Here is a 22,635-nt window from a genome sequence, read left to right as displayed (position 1 = left end):
AACGACCGACACTGGCCGGTGATTGGTCCGCCTTTCAGCGTGGCTGCGTAATCAGAAACAAGTCTAATTACCAGTCGGTTACAACAACGAAGAAAACTGAAGCTGTGAGTCACAGTTGGTTCATCCAGACTACTATAAATCATGTAAAAGCCTAAAATAATAAATGTGTCTGATGTGCATGAGGACTAGTTGCTACTGTTCTTATAATATAAGCTTATTCTCATGAAGTCATCATCATTCATCCAACCACTTCTCTGACACCTACACACACACACACACACACACACACACACACAGACAGACACACACACACACACACACACACACACACACACACACTCAATTTATATTTGACAAGATTTTAGTATCAAAACTACATTAAACTTGCACCACACCGACTCACTGAACACCTGAGCACCGAGGATTCATGTCTGTCAACAGATCAGTCAGTAAATGTACACTTCTTCTTCTTCTTCCTCTTCTTCTTCATGCTCTTCATCACCAATATGTACTTTTAACTGTCCTGTTGTTAATTATTGTAAACAAAGAAACACAAAGTGAGGAAATTGTTTTGACCTTAAATTTATTGAAAGAAACATGAATAGAAGGCAAAACATGCCAAATTTACAGATTATTGATGAAGTTGTGTTTAATTTTGAGTTTGCTACATAAAAGGAAGAAAACATGAACTTTGTTTGAGCTCCACAGAGAAACAAGAACTTTATATTACAAAGATTTTATCTTAAAATGTTCCTCTTTAGTTCACCTTCTACAAAGCAGTATTATGTCATATGTACAGGCCTGGATGATGCTGCGATCCACTAAAATATCAATAATAACATGTGCAGACAGAAATAAGAGATAAAGATAATAAATCAGTCTGTTGACGAAGAGGTCGACATCTTCCTCCTCTCCTTGTAGCTTCATGATGTCTGAACCTCGACCATGTTGACATAGTCTGCTTCTTTTGTGTCCTGTTGAAAAAAAACACACATACACACACACACACACACACACACACACACACACACACACACACACACACACACACACACACACACACACACACACACACACACACACACACACACCATCGGTCACTAATTACCAGTCGGTTACAACAACGAAGAAAACTGAAGCTGTGAGTCACAGTTGGTTCATCCAGACTACTATAAATCATGTAAAAGCCTAAAATAATAAATGTGTCTGATGTGCATGAGGACTAGTTGCTACTGTTCTTAAACCAGCTTCCTGATGGCATCCAGAAACGGACAGAAACAGTCGACTGATGTTTGGCTTGTTCAGTCTTTTGTGGGTTGTTGCTCAACGTTTCCACCCACAGTGTTGTTAACAGGCTGTTTTGTCACATTTTCTATGTCTCTGCTCAGTAACCTCAAAAATGTTCTGCTTACTATTCACATCATTTACATTCGTAGAGTGCAATTAAAACAGTGCAGCACTGTACAACAAAAAGTTTCGCATTTTCTCACCTGAGTCTGTTGACGAGTTGAATATTTGGACTTGAACCAGCTGGAAAACATGAGAGAGCTGTCATAGTAATTATATATAGAGTGAGAGAGTAAAGGCTGGTATAAAACATACATTATTCAATGTGCATCAGTGACAAACATCTTATTGAAATCAACTGGTGGAGGTTGTGGGGGAAACTAAAGGAGAACTGACGCTTATAAATCAAACAGCAAGTCGCCTACAAAAAACAACTTGAATGACATGTTTGTTTGATGGTAAACAAATTTAATGTGAGGAACCAAATTTCCATATCACCTATTTATGATGCTCTCACCTTAAACACCTTCAACATTCAGATGCTTTAATTTATGATACTTACCAAATACAGACAACCAGTAGGAGAATAATGACAGTGCTCCCTGTAATAAGTAGAAGCCGTAGTGGAAAGCTCCCTGTTCCTGGAAAAATGAGACTAAGTGACTAAAAGAATACAGACAAAATACTTGGAAAAGTTAATAGATTTATGTAAATAAATTGGGTTTTCACTGATTTTATATTAATATAGTAAAATGCTCTATAATGGATTAAAACAAAACCTGTTTACCTGTACAAGTTAGATGCATCACAGATGATGTCTGTTCACCAATATCATTTGTGGCCACACAGTAATAAACTCCTTCATCTGTTGCATTGAAGCTGTAAATTTCTCCTTCAGCTACTTTCATGGGTCCATCTGTGCTGTTCTTGAACCAGGTGAAGCTGCTGACGGGAGGCTTGGCTCTGCTGGAGCAGGTGAGATTCACCGAGCTGCCTGCTGACACCAAACCTGATGGACTGATGGATGCTGAGGTGTCTTTAGGAGCATCTGAGGAGAACGTGACAGATTTTATTCATTAGAAACAGCTGACGTGAATCAGGACGTGCTGACAGGATCCAGTAACAAACTCTGGTCGTCTCACATGAAACATTGAGAGTCACTTCTGTCTCTGCTGTCTTGAAATCTCCTTCATTCACAGGATATCTGGCAGAGCAGCTGATGTTGTTTCCATCATGTGAGTCTGACAGAGTGACGGTCTCCTGGATTTTAGTTGTAAAGGTTCCATCTGTGTTTTCCTCCATGTTGTTGTGAGAGTCTTGTTGGAGAGTCCAGGTGAGTTGAGGAGGGGAGTGTGGACAGGGAGTGAAAGCTGAGCAGGTGATAGTGACAGACTTCTTCTCCTTCAGATCACCTGAGATTTCAATTCTGGGTTTCCAAGGAGAATCTGTGGTTTCAGATAAAACAGATTTTACACAGTAATATAAAGCACATTTACTAGACACTAGACAAATAACAAAGACTTGGCCAAACACTGTAAATTATTTGATCCTACACGTAAAAAAGTGATGATAAATGTGAAGGATTGAAGATATTAAAATCAAAGATTGTTTAATGTATACTGTGTCCCAGCAGGATCTTCACTGATACTGCTGATAATCCTACAGTTCATGTTTAATTTCACAGTGAAGATTATATTCATGGTGTTTGCTCTTTTAAATTAAAACTTCTCCTTATTTCACATTTTATTCTGAAAAATAATATAATAGATTAATAAAAACAAAACTTTGTTACCTTTTACTGTTATTTGAAGAGGATGACAAAACACTGTTGACCTGAACGGCCAGTTCTCAATTCTGAAGAAGTATTTGTCTGAATGATTTGTACTTAAATTAGAGAACAGAGTGGTGCAGTTTGTTTCATTCAAGTTTCCAGTAATTTTCATTGGATATTTGGAAACGTTCCCACTACTGTTGAAAACTACATTATGTTGTCTGTTCTGGAAATTTGGATACTTTTTAATCCACACTACAAAGATTTCTCTTTTGCTGTCAAATGATGATGTCGATGGTATCGATGGTTTTGGTCTAAAAGAACAAGGGATTTGCAAACAGGATCCACTCAGTGCTTCCATCTGCTTTGGTGCAGTGATGTCGAGGTCTTTACGATAAAGACAAGCAGCCAAAACACCTGTAAAATCAGAATAGTGATTAACACAAGTTCTTTATATATAAACTACAATCCTGCAACATGTATGAGTCCTTTAAAAAAAAGTCCTTTCAAATGTTAGAAAGTTTGAATGATGCGAGTCTGTAAATAAAAGTGAGTGAACAAACAGCTCACCTGGAAGAAAGAAGACACTCAGTAACATGTTGACTGTCACCACGTTCACAGACAGAGCTGCCAGGAAATTCATCTCCAGACTGGAAAAAGAAGAAAACCATGTTGTATTTTAGTGTCTTAATCAAAGAACAATTTTAACAAAGTATTGACATTTTTAAAGAAACATCAAATTCAGACATTCAAACCAGAAAATTTCCCAAACAACCAGATGTTTGTGTTAGAAATGACGATTACTAACATCTGTTGAAAGTTTTCAAAATTTCAAAATCTGAATAACACAAATTGACTTCTTGATGTTACAGTTTAAATTTTACAGAAGCAGCCGGAAATTTATTTGTGATTTATTTCAGTAAAACTAATTCATAAAATATAAAATGTGTTTTCTCTCAGGTTAAAAATGTAAAGTATGAACAAATGTAGTTTTCTTACCGAATGAATCTGCAGCTCAAAAGGAGAAAGAAGTTGAGTTGATCAGCCGCCGATCAAATAACCAACTTCCCTGTTTGTTTGCTGTCATGTAAAAGCAAAGAGACTTGTTGTTCCACGAAGTCTTCATCCTTCCTGCTCCGACTCTGTCAAAGAGGAAGTCACCTTTTTGGGGCATCTTGAGCTCAGCAGGGTGTGAATGACGTATTCATTCTCAAACATGGTTTTAATCACATGTCTGACCTTCATCTGTCTGCTGAACAGTAGATTTAACAGTCAGATGTGTAATATGTTGAACATGTTTAGTTTAGTTTGAACGAACTGCTGTTTCTTCTGCAGGAAATCTGTTTTAACATGAATGTAACTTGTGTTGCTTTTTAAACTCTGCTAACTAAAGAAGATTTATATTTGTAGTTCCCTGTTAACTATTGATGATTACAAGGATGAAAGATTATAAATTATTGAACTATGAACATTTCAATGTCTCCTGGTGACACAAACTGCTGACTTTAGTTTAAATGGCATCAAATCAAAGAAAACAAAACTGTAGTTGATGCTACGTTTCTTATATTTAAATGAAGTGTGTTTTGCTTTCAGAGCACCTGACGAGCTTGAAGGAAAAATGACTGACTGCAGATCAGATGAGGAATTTGTTGAAGTTTTCTCAGATGTTAATGAGAAATATTATTGGAAAAAGTTGAGATCTGTGAACTTCATGCAGCGCAGAGTTAATGTGTTTGATTATTTTTCACTTGTCAATAAATGTCAGCCAACAAACAGCAGAAGCAAAGTCTTTCATATAAATGAATAAAAACCAAATGTGATCAATAGAAATAATTCTTGTGTCGACATGATGAAGAAACTTATGAAACAACGTGGCTGCAGTCACAGTGAGAATCCTGCAGAACACAAAGAATCAACTTCCTGTTTACTTGAAGGACTCAACTTATTCTCATGAAGTTATCATCATTCATCCAACCACTTCTCTATGACACCTACACACACACACACACACACACACACACACACACACACACACACACACACACACACACACACACACACACACACTCAATTTATATTTGATAACGTTTTAGTATCAAAACTACATTAAACTTGCACCACACCGACTCACTGAACACCTGAGCACCGAGGATTCATGTCTATCAGCAGATCAGTCAGTAAATGTACACTTCTTCTTCTTCTTCATCTTCTTCTTCTTCATTCTCTTCATCACCAATATGTACTTTTAACTGTCCTGTTGTCAATTATTGTAAAAAAAGAAACACAAAGTGAGGAAATTGTTTTAACCTTAAATTTATTGAAAAAAACTGGAACAGAAGACAAAACATGCAAAATTTACAGATTATTGATGAAGCTGTGTTTAATCTTGAGTTTGCTCCATAAAAGGAAGAAAACATTAAATTTGTTTGAGCTCCACAGAGAAACAATAACTTTATATTACAAAGATTTTATCTTAAAATGTTCCTCTTTAGTTCACCTTCTACAAAGCAGTATTATGTCATATGTACAGGCCTGGATGATGCTGCGATCCACTAAAATATCATTAATAACATGTGCAGACAGAAATAAGAGATAAAGATAATAAATCAGTCCGTTGACGAAGAGCTCGACATCTTCCTCCTCTCCTTGTAGCTTCATGATGCCTGAACCTCGACCATGTTGACAGAGTCTGCTTCTTTTGTGTCCTGTTGAAACCAAACACACACACACACACACACACACACACACACACACACACACACACACACACACACACACACACACACACACACAAACACACCATTTTAGCTTTAATCAGGTGTTTGTTTCATTGTTAACAGAGACTTATTATCATTAGTCCCATTTGAATTGTGCACTGAACAGTTGTAGTGTATACAGTGCCACCTAGTGGTAAACCAAAGCGATGTCATGTTTGGAAATGGGTCGACCTGGTAGCATAAAATAAGATTTCTTGTACTAAAAGTTACTCCAAGTGACCAAAAATAAAGAAGGTTTTCTAAGAATTTCAACTTAAAGTTCAGAGTAGATCATTTTAAAGATAAAAGTTATTCACATCATTTTGTGGTGAAAAACTGTGGTGAGCAGGGAGGAGGACTTTTTTTTTTTGCTAAAGTAAGATTTATAACAAATATTCTTCGAACACTGAATGACAGTAAGTTGATGAAACACTGAAGATTATATAATGCTTTGATTATGTTTGTGGTTGAAATCATTAGAAACACGCTCACTTCTCCAACTTAATGCAATAACATAATAACACCAGAATTGAAAATGATCACAGCAACGAGATATTTATCAGTTGTAAAAATGCTGCAGTGCAGCAGTGATGACTCGAGTCTGTCACATCCTTCATCAGCAGAGAGCAAACAAACACTTGCAGCACTTTCACAGCCTCTTAATAGGATGCAGTTCATTTCATTTCCACTGGAGGTCACTGTCCGTTCTGTGCCCGTTAACACAGAGCTTTTTATTTTATTAGCCAATCACATCTTTTAGAAGGACGTATCCTACCTAGCAACGGTGTCAGCTACATCTCACTAAGATAAGGGTTTCAGAGTTGCTCTAAGAAGTTTACTAACTCACTCTTAAGACCACTTTGCTCAACATTTTTTTGAAGTTTGGAGCTCGCTGAGAGGAACTGTTTGTGAAGATCAGACACAGTATGAACTGAGATAAACAGCAGACAGCAGATAAGTTCTGGATCCAATCTCTCACATTAAATAACACTATGAACGCTGAAGGTAGAACAAACTGTCCTCTTTCTACACAGGAAGCTCGACACCCTGCGCTCACCCCAACTCCCGCTTCTGCGCCCCGGCGGCTCAGTGTCCCATCATCGACCCCCAGTGGGAGAGCGAGGAGGGCGTTCCCATTGACGCCATCATCTTCGGTGGCAGGAGGCCTGAAGGTTGGTGTCGACGACACAGATGAAGAGTTTTTTTTACTTTGACCTCGTATTAGAATTAGAGGGAAAAAGAAGCAGTAAAAATGTGGAAAATCCTTCTTTTCTTTCTTTGTTTCTACAGGTAGATTATTTCTAATTAGACAGTTTTTATATCCTGGAAAAGCTTTTGAAGTGACTTCAAGTATTTAAGTACACTGTGCACGGTCTGCCTGATGCAACACGATGTTTCTGTCTTCTTCTTTAACGTAATATAAGTTTGAGTCATTACAGCATAAACACCAGTTTCATATCAGCACAAGAACATTTATAACGGACAGAAGCTGTGCAGTAAACATGATGAAATGCTGATGTTGTCAGGAGTCCCTCTGGTCTACGAGTCTTTCAACTGGCAGCACGGTGTGTTCGTCGGAGCCTCGATGAGGTCAGAGGTCACAGCAGCTGCTGAGCATAAAGGTACGAAAATCCACATGATGCTCTGTTGAGCTTCAGGTTGATCCAGAATCCTTCTGTTGATGATGTATTTTAAGACAATGGTCAGACACGGACTTTAAATGAACTTTTCATGAATCAAACGAGCTCGACGTCAATCTAAAAACCTGCAGAGGTTTCTTCACCCGTGAAGCTAAAAAGTTCATTTTAAATAATCATTTTACATTTGACAACCTGTTTTTATACATTTTGGATACATGCATGATTGTATCTCGCTCTGAGTTGTATTGTTTCCTTTCACCTCTCCAGGGACTGCAGATAGAAATGAGCTCGTAGCTAGATGTGGTACAAAGCATCTTTTTGAGATGAATGTATTTTGTACATGCTCCCTCTTATAAATAAACTCAATAAACTAAACTGAAGCTTCATCACATTTACAAAGTATTCAACTGTTTTTCCTTCAGGCAAGATGATCACGCACGACCCCTTCGCCATGCGTCCGTTCTTCGGCTACAACTTTGGCGACTACCTCGCTCACCGGCTGAGCATGCAGAGCCGAAAGGCGCCGACTCACCTGCCCAAGATCTTCCACGTCAACTGGTTCAGGAAAGACCCGGCGAGCGGCGCCTTCCTCTGGCCCGGCTTCGGCGAAAACGCCCGCGTGCTGGAGTGGATCTTCAAGCGCTGCGGCAGGGAGAGGGAGGACGAGGCGGCCAAGAAGAGCATCATCGGCTGGCTGCCGGTCGACGGCGCCATCGAAACCAAAGGCCTCGGCGGCAAGGTGGATATGGGCGCCCTGTTCGACGTGCCCGAGCCTTTCTGGCAGAAGGAGACCAAGGAGCTGAGAGCCTACTTCACCCAGCAGCTCGGAGCCGACCTGCCGGCTCAGGTGGAGGCCGAGCTGAAGGCGCTGGAGGACAGAGTGCACAGTTAAAACCCTGCTGACAGGAAGTACAGCAGAAGAAGGGAGGGAGACACAGGAGTCGGATCAGAACCAGAGCCACTGACCGGGTTTACATACAGAGAGAAATGTGGCGCTTAGAAAGGCTTTTTACAGGTGAGCATCAAAACTGATGACCAGGTGGAGATACAAGCCACAAACATGGCAGCAGCTCCTATAAGAGCCTCGCTGCTCAGTCAGAATAATACAGAACTTATTCAATCACTAGTTAACCTTCTCTGTGCATGAAAACTCAGTCCGTGACCGCTGCCCTTCTCTGCATGAAGAGAAATCTGTTAGGAAAACCAAATGTACACTGCAACACCAACCTTACTTCACACTAATGCTGCAACACTTTGAGGGACCGGTGGCTGCGAGGGACGTGAATGTTCGGGTTTCCCAGAGAGAGAAGCTCATGTCACTACCTCCATTCACTCACAACTCCCGGCATGGTGCTGGAGTACAATCAACCTCGTAGTGCCTTTTTGAACCAGGCAGCGTCCAGGCTGCGAGTGTTTACAGGCTGACGACCAAAGACCTTTTTTAAGGATAAATTCTGAAAGGGCAGATAAAGTTTGAACACTTTTACTAAATAAACGTTTTGAATTACATTTTCAATACATTATCAACTGAGTCTCACCAGATATTGCCCTTTATTTTAAATTGAGTGTGATATTGCAAAAATAAAAGTGACAACATTGTAGTCCAGGACTCCTATGAATTCTTCATCTCACCACTTTTGTAATGTTTGTGATAAAACTGTAAGATTTCAGGTGATGTTTACTCACAATATGTGAAATGTTGGACCAATAAATGCAACTGAGATTACTTGGAATTTTGTTTTGCAGTTGTATTCCAAGATTTTTATTACAGTGCAATGAATAAACATCTTCAAAAGCGGAAGCAGTAACTTCTTTATTTTTGCAGTAGTTTAACACGTTTTTTTTTTTTTAAAGGATGTAGCGGCACAAGAACAGTAAAAATAACACGTTTAAACTAAATCTCATCTTTCACATCGCTGCTTTTTGTTATTTATATTTAAGTTCCCTGTTTACAGCTTTAAGACTTTTATTTCTGGTGTACGTGTGAGATGCAGATTACTTATCGCAGTACAACAGCTGTACGAGGTCTGAACACAAATATGAACTGTGATATTATCATAACTGACTGAAGCCTGTGAGCTGCAGGGCGTTAAGGGCCTGTTAACATCAACATCTTGAAAAAGCAAAAAGTAAAGTTACAGTATGAGATCCCCAAACTGAAATCAGTTTGTCTTCACTTGAGCGTAGAGCTCCTCTGGACCACCAGCTGTGTGCGTAACGCTCCTCTCTACCTTCAACACTTGGACCTGTGCGTACACCGTCTCCTGCTGCTGTCCGCCGTCCTGCACTGAGACGGTGAGACGTTCAGGTCTCGGCCTGGAGAAGCTGACATCTTCATAATGGATCTCCTCCTCTTTTATATTGACCGGCACTTGAAGAGCAAACTCCTCCCTTGTTTGACTCTGAGGGGAAAATGTACTGAATTAGAAATGTTGGGAGATGAATCCGTCATCATCAGGTCCGATGTATCAACTGCATCAATGCTTCTGTTGCATTTCACTGTAAATGGGTCAGAAATTAGAGAGCTAATGTCATATTTGTTAAGTTAACACACCTCACAGTTATTTAATATTTGGTTCAAACAGCTGATGAACATCGACCTGCTCTTCAATGGTTTACATTTAGTTACTGAGCAGATTTAAAGTACTTCTGCTGGTGTATAAATCTGGCCTGGTGTGAACCCGAACCTATTTCACTGCATGAATACAGGTCTGCAAACAACCCCGATGGTTTGTAGTTGTTCCATCCAGAGTTGGCGGAGACCTCGGGTTAATTTCAACCAATCAGCTCGCGCCTAAACCGGCCGCCACTCATACGCACTAACGACTTGCTAACAGGCTGTTGTGTCACATTTTCTATGTCTCTTCTCAGTAACCTCAATAATGTTCTGCTTACTATTCATGTCATTTACATTCGTAGAGTGCAATTAAAACAGTGCAGCACTGTACACCAAAAAGATTCGCATTTTCTCACCTGAGTCTGTTGACGTTTTGAATATTTGCACTTGAACCAGCTGGAAAACATGAGAGAGCTGTCATAGTAATTATATATAGAGTGAGAGAGTAAAGGCTGGTATAAAACATACATTATTCAATGTGCATCAGTGACAAACATCTTATTGAAATCAACTGGTGGAGGTTGTGGGGGAAACTAAAGGAGGACTGACGCTTATAACTCAAACAGCAAGTCGAATACAAAAAACAACTTGCATGATATGTTTGTTTGATGGTAAACAAATTTAATGTGAGGAACCAAATTTCCATATCACCTATTTATGATGCTCTCACCTTAAACACCTTCAACATTCAGATGCTTTAATTTATGATACTTACCAAATATAGACAACCAGTAGGAGAATAATGACAGTGCTCCCTGTAATAAGTAGAAGCCATATTGGAAAGCTCCCTGTTCCTGGAAAAATGAGACTAATATCTAAAAGAATACAGACAAAATACTTGGAAAAGTTAATAGATTTATGTAAATAAATTGGGTTTTCACTGATTTTGTATTAATATATTAAAATACTCTAAAATGGATTAAAACAAAACATAACTGAACTATACAGCAGCAGAAGAGAAGAGAGAAGATTCAGTTTTGCATTAACCTGCATTATTCACATGAATCCACGATGACGTCAGATTACCAAAAATATTTGCGGCCACACAGTAATAACTTTCTGTATCTGTCTCATTGGTCATCTTGAAGCTGTAAATCTCTCCTTCAGCTACTTTCATGGGTCCATCTGTGCTGTTCTTGAACCAGGTGAAGCTGCTGACGGGAGGCTTGGCTCTGCTGGAGCAGGTGAGATTCACCGAGCTGCCTGCTGACACCAAACCTGATGGACTGATGGATGCTGAGGTGTCTTTAGGAGCATCTGAGGAGAAAGTGACAGATTTTATTCATTAGAAACAGCTGACATGAATCATGACGTGCTGACAGGATCCAGTAACAAACTCTGGTCGTCTCACATGAAACATTGAGAGTCACTTCTGTCTCTGCTGTCTTGAAATCTCCTTCAATCACAGGATATCTGGCAGAGCAGCTGATGTCTCCATCATGTGAGTCTGACAGAGTGACGGTCTCCTGGATTTTAGTTGTAAAGGTTCCATCTGTGTTTTCCTCCATGTTGTTGTGAGAGTCTTGTTGGAGAGTCCAGGTGAGTTGAGGAGGGGAGTGTGGACAGGGAGTGAAAGCTGAGCAGGTGATAGTGACAGACTTCTTCTCCTTCAGATCACCTGAGATTTCAATTCTGGGTTTCCAAGGAGAATCTGTGGTTTCAGATGAAACAGATTTTACACAGTAATATAAAGCACATTTAGTAGACACTAGACAAATAACAAAGACTTGGCCAAACACTGTACATTATTTGATCCTACACGTAAAAAAGTGATGATAAATGTGAAGGATTGAAGATATTAAAATCAAAGATTGTTTAATGTATACTGTGTCCCAGCAGGATCTTCACTGATACTGCTGATAATCCTACAGTTCATGTTTAATTTCACAGTGAAGATTATATTCATGGTGTTTGCTCTTTTAAATTAAAACTTCTCCTTATTTCACATTTTATTCTCAACAAATATATAATAGATTGATAAAAACAAAACTTTGTTACCTTTAACTGTTATTTGAAGAGGATCACAAAACGCTGTTGCCCTGAACGGCCAGTTCTCAATTCTGAAGAAGTATTTGTCTGAATGATTTGTACTTAAATTAGAGAACAGAGTGGTGCAGTTTGTTTCATTCAAGTTTCCAGTAATTTTCATTGGATTTTTGGAAACTTTCCCACTACTGTTGAAAACTACATGAGAATATTTAGAGATATCTGAAGTTTTAATCCACACTCCAAAGGTTTCTCTTGTGCTGTCAAATGATGATGTCGATGGTGTCGATGGTTTTGGTGTAAAAGAACAAGGGATTTGCAAACAGGATCCACTCAGTGCTTCCATCTGCTTTGGTGCAGTGATGTCGAGGTATGATATCTTATCACAATCAGCCAGAACACCTGTAAAATCAGAATAATGATTAACACAAGTTCTTTATATATAAACTACAATCCTGCAACATGTATGAGTCCTTTAAAAAATGTCCTTTCAAATATTAGAAAGTTTGAATGATGCGAGTCTGTAAATAAAAGTGAGTGAACAAACAGCTCACCTGGAAGAAAGAAGACACTCAGTAACATGTTGACTGTCACCACGTTCACAGACAGAGCTGCCAGGAAATTCATCTCCAGACTGGAAAAAGAAGAAAACCATGTTGTATTTTAGTGTCTTAATCAAAGAACAATTTTAACAAAGTATTGACATTTTTAAAGCAACATCAAATTCAGACATTCAAACCAGAAAATTGCCCCAAACAACCAGTTGTTTGTGTTAGAAATGACGATTACTAACATCTGTTGAAAGTTTTCAAAATTTCAGAATCTCAATCACCCAAATTTACTTCTTGATGTTACAGTTTAAATTTTACAGAAGCAATTAATAAAATATAAAATGTGTTTTCTCTCAGGTTAAAAATGTAAAATATGCAAAAATGTAGTTTTCTTACCGAATGAATCTGCAGCTCAAACGGAGAAAGAAGTTGAGTTGATCAGCTGCCGATCAAATAACCAACTTCCCTGTTTGTTTGCTGTCATGTAAAAGCAAAGAGACTTGTTGTTCCACGAAGTCTTCATCCTTCCTGCTCCGACTCTGTCAAAGAGGAAGTCACCTTTTTGGGGCATCTTGAGCTCAGCAGGGTGTGAATGACGTATTCATTCTCAAACATGGTTTTAATCACATGTCTGACCTTCATCTGTCTGCTGAACAGTAGATTTAACAGTCAGATGTGCAATATGTTGAACATGTTTAGTTTAGTTTGAACGAACTGCTGTTTCTTCTGCAGGAAATCTGTTTTAACATGAATGTAACTTGTGTTGCTTTTTAAACTCTGTTAACTCAAGAAGATTTATATTTATAGTTCCCTGTTAACTATTGATGATTACAAGGATGACAGATTATAAATGATTGAACTATGAACATTTCAATGTCTCCTGGTGACACAAACTGCTGACTTTAGTTTAAATGGCATCAAATCAAAGAAAACAAAACTCTAGTTGATGCTACGTTTCTTATATTTAAATGAAGTGTGTTTTGCTTTCAGAGCACCTGACGAGCTTGAAGGAAAAATGACTGACTGCAGATCAGATGAGGAATTTATTGAAGTTTTCTCAGATGTTAATGAGAAATATTATTAGAAAAAGTTGAGAGCTGTGAACTTCATGCAGCGCAGAGTTAATGTGTTTGATTGTTTTTCACTTGTCAATAAATTTCAGCCAACAAACAGCAGAAGCAAAGTCTTTCATATAAATGAATAAAAACCAAATGTGATCAATAGAAATAATTCTTGTGTCGACATGATGAAGAAACTTATGAAACAACGTGGCTGCAGTCACAGTGAGAATCCTGCAGAACACAAAGAACCAACTTCCTGTTTAATTGAAGGACTCAGCTTATTCTAATGAAGTCATCATCATTCATCCAACCACTTCTCTATGACACCTACACACACACACACACACACACACACACACACACACACACACACACACACACACACACTCAATTTATATTTGATCACATTTTAGTATCAAAACTACATTAAACTTGCACCACACCGACTCACTGAACACCTGAGCACCGAGGATTCATGTCTGTCAGCAGATCAGTCAGTAAATGTACACTTCTTCTTCTTCTTCCTCTTCTTCTTCTTCCTCTTCTTCTTCATGCTCTTCATCACCAATATGTACTTTTAACTGTCCTGTTGTCAATTATTGTAAACAAAGAAACACAAAGTGAGGAAATTGTTTTAACCTTAAATGTATTGAAAGAAACGTGAATAGAAGACAAAACACGCCAAATTTACAGATTATTGATGAAGTTGTGTTTAATTTTGAGTTTGCTACATAAAAGGAAGAAAACATTAACTTTGTTTGAGCTCCACAGAGAAACAAGAACTTTATATTACAAAGATTTTATCTTAAAATGTTCCTCTTTAGTTCACCTTCTACAAAGCAGTATTATGTCATATGTACAGGCCTGGATGATGCTGTGATCCACTAAAATATCATTAATAACATGTGCAGACAGAAATAAGAGATAAAGATAATAAATCAGTCTGTTGACGAAGAGCTCGACATCTTCCTCCTCTCCTTGGAGCTTCATGATGCCTGAACCTCGACCATGTTGACAGAGTCTGCTTCTTTGGTGTCCTGTTGAAACCAAACACACACGCACACACACACACACACACACACACACACACACACACACACACACACACACACACACACACACACACACACACACACACATCATCGGTGCTCGGTCACTAATTACCAGTCGGTTACCACAATGAAGAAAACTGAAGCTGTGAGTCACAGTTGGTTCATCCAGACTACTATAAATCATGTAAAAGCCTAAAATAATAAATGTGTCTGATGTGCATGAGGACTAGTTGCTACTGTTCTTAAACCAGCTTCCTGATGGCATCCAGAAACGGACAGAAACAGTCGACTGATGTTTGGCTTGTTCAGTCTTTTGTGGGTTGTTGCTCAACGTTTCCAACCACAGTGTTGCTAACAGGCTGTTTTGTCACATTTTCTATGTCTCTGCTCAGTAACCTCAATAATGTTCTGCTTACTATTCACGTCATTTACATTCGTAGAGTGCAATTAAAACAGTGCAGCACTGTACAACAAAAAGTTTCGCATTTTCTCACCTGAGCCTGTTGACGAGTTGAATATTTGGACTTGAACCAGCTGGAAAACATGAGAGAGCTGTCATAGTAATTATATATAGAGTGAGAGAGTAAAGGCTGGTATAAAACATACATTATTCAATGTGCATCAGTGACAAACATCTTATTGAAATCAACTGGTGGAGGTTGTGGGGGAAACTAAAGGAGGACTGATGTTTATAAATCAAACAGGAAGTCGCCTACAAAAAACAACTTGAATGACATGTTTGTTTGATGGTAAACAAATTTAATGTGAGGAACCAAATTTCCATATCACCTATTTATGATGCTCTCACCTTAAACACCTTCAACATTCAGATGCTTTAATTTATGATACTTACCAAATAAAGTAAACCAGAGGGATGAGAGTAATGAAAGTACTCTTCACAATAAGTAGAAGCCACAGTGGAAAGCTCCCTGTTCCTGGAAAAATGAGACTAAGTGACTAAAAGAATACAGAAAAAATACTTGGAAAAGTTAATAGATTTATGTAAATAAATTGGGTTTTCATTGATTTTATATTAATATAGTAAAATGCTCTATAATGGATTAAAACAAAACATAATTGAACTATACAGCAGCAGAAGAGAAGAGAGCAGATTCAGTTTTGCATTTACCTGCATTATTCTCATGAATCCACGATGACGTCTGATTACCAAAAATATTTGCGGCCACACAGTAATAACTTTCTGTATCTGTCTCATTGGTCATCTTGAAGCTGTAAATCTCTCCTTCAGATACTTTCATGGGTCCATCTGTGCTGTTCTTGAACCAGGTGAAGCTGCTGACGGGAGGCTTGGCTCTGCTGGAGCAGGTGAGATTCACCGAGCTGCCTGCTGACACCAAACCTGATGGACTGATGGATGCTGAGGTGTCTTTAGGAGCATCTGAGGAGAAAGTGACAGATTTTATTCATTAGAAACAGCTGACATGAATCATGACGTGCTGACAGGATCCAGTAACAAACTCTGGTCGTCTCACATGAAACATTGAGAGTCACTTCTGTCTCTGCTGTCTTGAAATCTCCTTCATTCACAGGATATCTGGCAGAGCAGCTGATGTTGTTTCCATCATGTGAGTCTGACAGAGTGACGGTCTCCTGGATTTTAGTTGTAAAGGTTCCATCTGTGTTTTCCTCCATGTTGTTGTGAGAGTCTTGTTGGAGAGTCCAGGTGAGTTGAGGAGGGGAGTGTGGACAGGGAGTGAAAGCTGAGCAGGTGATAGTGACAGACTTCTTCTCCTTCAGATCACCTGAGATTTCAATTCTGGGTTTCCAAGGAGAATCTGTGTTTTCAGATGAAACAGATTTTACACAGTAATATAAATCACATTTACTAGACACTAGACAAATAACAAAGACTTGGCCAAACACTGTAAATTATTTGATCCTACACATAAAAAAGTGATGATAAATGTGAAGGATTGAAGATATTAAAATCAAAGATTGTTTAATGTATACTGTGTCCCAGCAGGATCTTCACTGATACTGCTGATAATCCTACAGTTCATGTTTAATTTCACAGTGAAGATTATATTCATGGTGTTTGCTCTTTTAAATTAAAACATCTTTTGATTTCACTTTTTATTCTGAACAATAATATAATAAGATTAATAAAAACAAAACTTTGTTACCTTTAACTGTTATTTGAAGAGGATCACAAAACGCTGTTGACCTGAACGGCCAGTTCTCAATTCTGAAGAAGTATTTGTCTGAATGATTTGTACTTAAATTAGAGAACAGAGTGGTGCAGTTTGTTTCATTCAAGTTTCCAGTAATTTTCATTGGATTTTTGGAAACTTTCCCACTACTGTTGAAAACTACATTATGTTGACTGGTCCGGATATTTGTATGATTTTTAATCCACACTCCAAAGGTTTCTCTTTTGCTGTTAAACGATGATGTCGATGGTGTCGATGGTTTTGGTGTAAAAGAACAAGGGATTTGCAAACAGGATCCACTCAGTGCTTCCATCTGCTTTGGTGCAGTGATGTTGAGGTCTGTATGATAAAGACAATCAGCCAAAACACCTGTAAAATCAGAATAATGATTAACACAAGTTCTTTATATATAAACTACAATCCTGCAACACGTATGAGTCCTTTAAAAAAAAGTCCTTTCAAATATTAGAAAGTTTGAATGATGCGAGTCTGTAAATAAAAGTGAGTGAACAAACAGCTCACCTGGAAGAAAGAAGACACTCAGTAACATGTTGACTGTCACCACGTTCACAGACAGAGCTGCCAGGAAATTCATCTCCAGACTGGAAAAAGAAGAAAACCATGTTGTATTTTAGTGTCTTAATCAAAGAACAATTTTAACAAAGTATTGACATTTTTAAAACAACATCAAATTCAGACATTCAAACCAGAAAATTTCCCCAAACAATCAGATGTTTGTGTTAGAAATGACGATTACTAACATCTGTTGAAAGTTTTCAAAATTTCAAAATCTAAATAACCCAAATTGACTTCTAGATGTTACAGTTTCAATTTTACAGAAGCAGCCGGAAAATTATTTGTGATTTATTTCAGTAAAACTAATTCATAAAATATAAAATGTGTTTTCGCTCAAGTAATTTTTTTTTTAAAAATGTAGTTTTCTTACCGAATGAATCTGCAGCTCAAACGGAGAAAGAAGTTGAGTTGATCAGCCGCCGATCAAATAACCAACTTCACTGTTTGTTTGCTGTCATGTAAAAGCAAAGAGACTTGTTGTTCCACGAAGTCTTCATCCTTCCTGCTCCGACTCTGTCAAAGAGGAAGTCACCTTTTTGGGGCATCTTGAGCTCAGCAGGGTGTGAATGACGTATTCATTCTCAAACATGGTTTTAATCACATGTCTGACCTTCATCTGTCTGCTGAACAGTAGATTTAACAGTCAGATGTGTAATATGTTGAACATGTTTAGTTTAGTTTGAACGAACTGCTGTTTCTTCTGCAGGAAATCTGTTTTAACATGAACGTAACTTGTGTTGCTTTTTAAACTCTGCTAACTAAAGAAGATTTATATTTGTAGTTCCCTGTTAACTATTGATGACTACAAGGATGACAGATTATAAATGATTGAACTATGAACATTTCAATGTCTCCTGGTGACACAAACTGCTGACTTTAGTTTAAATGGCATCAAATCAAAGAAAACAAAACTCTCGTTGATGCTACGTTTCTTATATTTAAATGAAGTGTGTTTTGTTTTCAGAGCACCTGATGAGCTTGAAGGAAAAATGACTGACTGCAGATCAGATGAGGAATTTGTTGAAGTTTTCTCAGATGTTAATGAGAAATATTATTAGACAAAGTTGAGAGCTGTGAACTTCATGCAGCGCAGAGTTAATGTGTTTGATTATTTTTCACTTGTCAATAAATTTCAGCCAACAAACAGAAGCAAAGTCTTTCATATAAATGAATAAAAACCAAATGTGATCAATATAAATAATTCTTGTGTCGACATGATGAAGAAACTTATGAAACAACGTGGCTGCAGTCACAGTGAGAATCCTGCAGAACACAAAGAACCAACTTCCTGTTTACTTGAAGGACTCAGCTTATTCTAATGAAGTCATCATCATTCATCCAACCACTTCTCTATGACACCTACACACACACACACACACACACACACACACACACACACACAGATAAAATTCTCACGCAAGACTCTTTGATGACAAACGTTGTTTTTAGAAATTGAAATTAAATTCAGAATACAAAACCAGTGAGAAAAAACAGAATGCAGACGCTTCGATCTCACCTCCAAGCAGAAGCGAACCATTTCAGCAACATGAGGGATGATGATGGACACCTCACTCTCCATGAGCTCATTAAATACCTCCATGGCCTCACTGGCTTCGTCCTGTGCAGACAGACATCCCCGGTAAATTAGCACATCTGGTTTATCCACTTTTAGACTTGACTGGCAAACAGAAACAACAGTACACGTGAAAATGTCACAATTTACCTGATCAGACTTGATGAGGTGTTTCAGAGCAACAATCACACTGGGGATAAGAGAACGCATCTGGTTCTGTGGGACACAAAAATGTCACTTCATTTACTCATTAAAAAGCATCTTCTAGATTTTCAAAATTACCACATTTTAGCTTGAATACTTGTTTGTTTAAACTTAATTTGTGATACAACTAAAGTAATGCAATTGTAAATGAATCCCATCTGTACTGGCTTAAATGTCTCCACGTTATCTGAAGCTCTTGACAGATGTCAAAGGGAAAACAGTAGCACTGCCTCACCATCTCTTCTGTGCCAGTGTATGCAGTTATGGCTGTGAGAGTGAGGATGCAGTAGTACAAGGCTGATGGGTTGCTGAGGTCCTGCAGCACAGTACTGAACAGCTGTATCAGCTGGCAGTAGTGAGGCTTGAAAGACTCGGGATTGGATTCCATCACTTTATTCAGCAGCAGCAGGCCAACCTGATCGGACAAAAGAGAGTTGATATTTCCAAGAATATCAGGGTTTCCCATACATATACTTTACTTGGGCGGGCCGCACATTTAAATTGACGGATATTTGGCGACCCATTTTTTTTTTTTCTGCATTTTTTATTTATTTATTTTTAATCTGTCCAAGAGGATGACACTTTTGATGCTTGAACCGTTTTGAAACCTGTGAGCAAGATGTCTGACTCCCACTGCAGCACCATGCAGCTTCACTCACTCACACTCTCACGCCGCCTACTCTGAAAGACAGCGGCAGACCGTCTTTTCACGTAAGGGCTGAAACACAAGCAATCTGTTGAGACATCCAGAGAATCCGTCACATCCAGGCAGAGATGCAAAGTTCCTGACCGCCAAGCTTGAAGTTCAGGTGTCAGTGCTCTAATGTGAAAGCAGCCTGCCGCCACATACAGGGGGAACTAAATTATACAAACATGGCTTACCAACTCAAAGTAACCATTAATCAGCTGATAATTATGGGTGCTTTCAAACTAAAACTTTTTGAAGGGCTTATTTCAAAATTACAGTTCATGTTTAATTTATTTGATTATTTAACCTTGCATTTCCTAACTGTTGCATCATGAGTGTACCTGTCTGTCATTAGGGTTGCTGCTCTTGGTGGACTGATTGAGAAGCTGCAGCAGGGCAGGCCAGCGGTCTGGTGTCTCATGTTTCACCATCACTGCGCACAGTTGGGAGAGCGAGTGCTGAACTGTGTGCCTGCAAAGCAGAGATACACAGGTGTTCATAAATAGGTAGAGCTGCATAATGTAGTTCACGTTTTATCAGTGTCAATGTCATTTACAACAATATGCTTACTCTGTTTCCTGCATGAAGGCCTGCAACACCAGCGCCTTCAGGCTGTGTGAACGAAAGCAACTATTACAATCACAGCTGATTCAACTTCGTTTCAAATAGACCAGCTGGTTTCAGTGTTACAATAGCAATAAAGAAAAGTACAAAGCGAACCTCTCTCTGTCATTGGGGCTGATCTTCTTCCAGTGTTTCTTCACTCTCATCCTCAGCATCACTGTAGCTGACTGACGAATCTGTACTCATCAAAAAAAAAAAAGAAGGAGAAAAGGATGAAAGCTCTGTTTATGTAGATGAACCCACACAGTGACATGACACCCATCTCTCTCTCTCTCTCATACACACTAGTTGTGGACATGATGGCTCCTCTGAGATAAAACGGTACCTGGTGGTTTCGGGAGCCGCTCATGACAGCACACAGGGCCGGTATAATGGCCGGGTCTTTAAAAGCTTGTTTCAGCTGGACTGTGGCCTAAAATGAGACAAAAGGTACGAGCTCGATTGACTACCACGTGTTACAGTACATCAACAACAACAACAACAACAACAACAGGGCTCCAAAATGACCGACAATCCTAAGCCTAGATTTCCCTTTCAAGTGACATGTTTTACTAAAACAGTCACCGATATTTTGACAGTTATCCAGACGTCCGTTACCAGACGTTAACGTGTCTGTCAGCGAGCTTCAGTCCGTAACCGTTACCTCTAACCGGTAACGTTAGTTTTCAACCTCAACTTTAACAAAGTTATTTACGGTGTTTACCTGCTGAATAACCGCGTTATCAGGCTGCGTCAGCTTTAAAAGAATTTGCTCGAGTTCCTCCGTCATTTCGATAGTTCAGTGATTTCACCTTCACTAAATCTGGTCGTGACCGTTGACGTCTATATTTCTAAATAAATAGGTAAAACGTTGTCCCGTCGCGGGTTTGGTTTGGCTTACACAAGTGTGCTACACTTGTCAAATATGTAAACAAAGTCTCTCTGGAAATGTTTAAAAGCGAACGAAACGAGTTTTGTCGTGGGGAATTAAAAAAGAAAGAAAGAAAGAAAGAAAAAGTCTCTTTTAAATCGTCGGGTGTGTCACGAAGTTTTCCAGCCGAGGAAGAGAGTGACAGGTTGGAGCCTTCAGCTCGAGCTGGTCTGTGAAATTTGATCAACACCTGCAAAGTTATGATGACATAAATTTATTCATGATAATCCAGTCTTATTTATCATATCATAATATAAGGGGCAGTTCACCAAGATTAGTGCTTTTGATACTTTATATTGCCCCAATTATACTTTTACTTCCATCAAATGTTAAATACAAGATGAAGAAGAAGTTACTGACTGTGCATTTAAATCAAAGTGCCTTATTTGTTGCAGGCCTGGGTGATTTGGGGAAAAGTGGGAGTGACAAGATACAACAGCAACGTGGCAGACTTTTAAAACAACAACAAAAAATGGGGTTAAATATAAAAATCACACACACACACACAAACAAAGACATCTTCAGAGAGCAATTTACTCTCGGACTGAGCAAAATCTTCACTTGTCGTCTGAGGACTGCAATAAATCTAACTCACTATACCAGGGGTGTCAAACATACGGCCCGCCAGGATGACTTTGCTAAGTGTGAAAATTACAGAAAGACATAAATTGCATTTCTATGAGAATATGGAGGTTTATGAGTACAAACATTTTGTAATTGTTTTAATCGATCCAGTAATTGCTTCAAAAACAGCGTAAATGCGATGTCTGCTCCGGAGGCAGAAGCGGCTGCCTGGGGCAATCTGCTAGTTTATTGTAGAAAAACCTTAAAATAGGGTTTATCATCCAAAAACCTTCACCAATGATTTAAACATAGAGAAATATTGTCGTTATGTATGCGTTATTATGCTATGAATTTACTGGTCTGGCCCACTTGAGATCAATGTGGGCAGTATGTGGTCCCTTACCTAAAATGAGTTTGACACCCCTGCACTATACGTTTCTAGTTATAAACCGACTGGTGATTACCGTTTCCTGTTTGATTTATTATTGAGTTGTTCAAAGGGAGACATGCAATACATTTCAAACGTAATAAAAAATTATACAAATGTAAGGCTATTATAACCCTATTTTAACTGTTGCACAGCCTTTCAAATGCCAGACAGAAT

The 22,635-nt window shown here is 38.6% G+C and overlaps 5 protein-coding genes across 10 annotated transcripts; 1 reads left to right on the top strand and 4 right to left on the bottom strand.

Annotated features, from left to right (window-relative positions):
• Positions 1-923: 923 nt before the first annotated feature.
• LOC138199201 (B-cell receptor CD22-like) lies at positions 924-4,074 on the bottom strand. The gene is made up of 8 exons (XM_069151138.1): positions 4,058-4,074; positions 3,629-3,708; positions 3,080-3,475; positions 2,430-2,732; positions 2,075-2,335; positions 1,850-1,922; positions 1,491-1,530; positions 924-974 (listed from the first exon to the last, which is right to left on the bottom strand). The coding sequence occupies exons 2-8, from the start codon at positions 3,699-3,701 to the stop codon at positions 924-926; spliced, it is 1,197 nt and encodes a 398-aa protein (XP_069007239.1). The 5' UTR covers positions 3,702-3,708; positions 4,058-4,074.
• A 3,009-nt stretch (positions 4,075-7,083) lies between these two features.
• Positions 7,084-8,346, top strand: LOC138199200 (phosphoenolpyruvate carboxykinase [GTP], mitochondrial-like). Its single transcript, XM_069151137.1, has 2 exons — positions 7,084-7,436; positions 7,877-8,346. The coding sequence occupies exons 1-2, from the start codon at positions 7,325-7,327 to the stop codon at positions 8,344-8,346; spliced, it is 582 nt and encodes a 193-aa protein (XP_069007238.1). The 5' UTR covers positions 7,084-7,324.
• Positions 8,347-9,221: 875 nt separating this feature from the next.
• Positions 9,222-21,637, bottom strand: LOC138199416 (importin-4-like). Of its 6 annotated transcripts, none has more exons than XM_069151474.1 (9): positions 21,261-21,637; positions 20,883-20,969; positions 20,654-20,733; positions 20,504-20,545; positions 20,275-20,404; positions 19,481-19,660; positions 19,192-19,257; positions 18,985-19,086; positions 9,222-9,856 (listed from the first exon to the last, which is right to left on the bottom strand). In XM_069151474.1, the coding sequence occupies exons 1-9, from the start codon at positions 21,324-21,326 to the stop codon at positions 9,617-9,619; spliced, it is 993 nt and encodes a 330-aa protein (XP_069007575.1). In that variant the 5' UTR covers positions 21,327-21,637; the 3' UTR covers positions 9,222-9,616. The 6 variants fall into 6 exon arrangements, with proteins under 6 accessions (XP_069007575.1, XP_069007576.1, XP_069007580.1 ...); XM_069151475.1 differs by lacking the exon at positions 9,222-9,856 and adding an exon at positions 17,862-17,981; XM_069151479.1 differs by lacking the exon at positions 9,222-9,856 and adding an exon at positions 17,915-18,091.
• LOC138199575 (sialic acid-binding Ig-like lectin 14) lies at positions 10,783-13,012 on the bottom strand. The gene is made up of 6 exons (XM_069151754.1): positions 13,005-13,012; positions 12,612-12,691; positions 12,070-12,459; positions 11,423-11,722; positions 11,059-11,328; positions 10,783-10,886 (listed from the first exon to the last, which is right to left on the bottom strand). Exons 2-6 carry the CDS (start codon positions 12,682-12,684, stop codon positions 10,783-10,785), a joined length of 1,137 nt encoding a protein of 378 aa, XP_069007855.1. The 5' UTR covers positions 12,685-12,691; positions 13,005-13,012.
• Positions 14,948-17,846, bottom strand: LOC138199573 (sialic acid-binding Ig-like lectin 12). Its single transcript, XM_069151753.1, has 6 exons — positions 17,839-17,846; positions 17,415-17,494; positions 16,866-17,261; positions 16,215-16,517; positions 15,851-16,120; positions 14,948-14,976 (listed from the first exon to the last, which is right to left on the bottom strand). Exons 2-6 carry the CDS (start codon positions 17,485-17,487, stop codon positions 14,948-14,950), a joined length of 1,071 nt encoding a protein of 356 aa, XP_069007854.1. The 5' UTR covers positions 17,488-17,494; positions 17,839-17,846.
• Positions 21,638-22,635: the final 998 nt, after the last annotated feature.

Source organism: Embiotoca jacksoni, unplaced genomic scaffold, assembly GCF_022577435.1.
Source record: "Embiotoca jacksoni isolate LCO1_2020_lvr unplaced genomic scaffold, fEmbJac1.0.p SCAF_17, whole genome shotgun sequence".
Lineage (NCBI taxonomy): Eukaryota > Metazoa > Chordata > Actinopteri > Embiotocidae > Embiotoca > Embiotoca jacksoni.
The sequence above is the reverse complement of the archived record's forward strand: the minus strand, read 5'-3'. Positions and strand labels throughout refer to the sequence as shown.

What these genes read in the sequence shown, in the direction of transcription:
- LOC138199201 (XM_069151138.1), bottom strand. Translation starts at nt 3,701, where the DNA reads ATGAATTTCCTGGCAGCTCTGTCTGTGAACGTGGTGACAGTCAACATG. An exon ending in GAGTGTCTTCTTTCTTCCAG is followed by an intron (nt 3,476 to 3,628) that starts GTGAGCTGTTTG and finishes CTGATTTTACAG; the next exon opens with GTGTTTTGGCTGCTTGTCTT. An exon ending in CAACTCGTCAACAGACTCAG is followed by an intron (nt 975 to 1,490) that starts GTGAGAAAATGC and finishes TTTTTTCAACAG; the next exon opens with GACACAAAAGAAGCAGACTA.
- LOC138199200 (XM_069151137.1), top strand. Translation starts at nt 7,325, where the DNA reads ATGCTGATGTTGTCAGGAGTCCCTCTGGTCTACGAGTCTTTCAACTGG. An exon ending in AGCAGCTGCTGAGCATAAAG is followed by an intron (nt 7,437 to 7,876) that starts GTACGAAAATCC and finishes TTTTTCCTTCAG; the next exon opens with GCAAGATGATCACGCACGAC.
- LOC138199575 (XM_069151754.1), bottom strand. Translation starts at nt 12,684, where the DNA reads ATGAATTTCCTGGCAGCTCTGTCTGTGAACGTGGTGACAGTCAACATG. An exon ending in TCTTCAAATAACAGTTAAAG is followed by an intron (nt 11,723 to 12,069) that starts GTAACAAAGTTT and finishes CTGAAACCACAG; the next exon opens with ATTCTCCTTGGAAACCCAGA. An exon ending in AGTGACTCTCAATGTTTCAT is followed by an intron (nt 11,329 to 11,422) that starts GTGAGACGACCA and finishes CTTTCTCCTCAG; the next exon opens with ATGCTCCTAAAGACACCTCA.
- LOC138199573 (XM_069151753.1), bottom strand. Translation starts at nt 17,487, where the DNA reads ATGAATTTCCTGGCAGCTCTGTCTGTGAACGTGGTGACAGTCAACATG. An exon ending in GAGTGTCTTCTTTCTTCCAG is followed by an intron (nt 17,262 to 17,414) that starts GTGAGCTGTTTG and finishes CTGATTTTACAG; the next exon opens with GTGTTTTGGCTGATTGTCTT. An exon ending in GATTCATGAGAATAATGCAG is followed by an intron (nt 14,977 to 15,850) that starts GTAAATGCAAAA and finishes GGATGCCATCAG; the next exon opens with GAAGCTGGTTTAAGAACAGT.
- LOC138199416 (XM_069151474.1), bottom strand. Translation starts at nt 21,326, where the DNA reads ATGACGGAGGAACTCGAGCAAATTCTTTTAAAGCTGACGCAGCCTGAT. An exon ending in GCGGCTCCCGAAACCACCAG is followed by an intron (nt 20,734 to 20,882) that starts GTACCGTTTTAT and finishes TGATGAGTACAG; the next exon opens with ATTCGTCAGTCAGCTACAGT. An exon ending in GCCTTCATGCAGGAAACAGA is followed by an intron (nt 20,405 to 20,503) that starts GTAAGCATATTG and finishes TCTGCTTTGCAG; the next exon opens with GCACACAGTTCAGCACTCGC.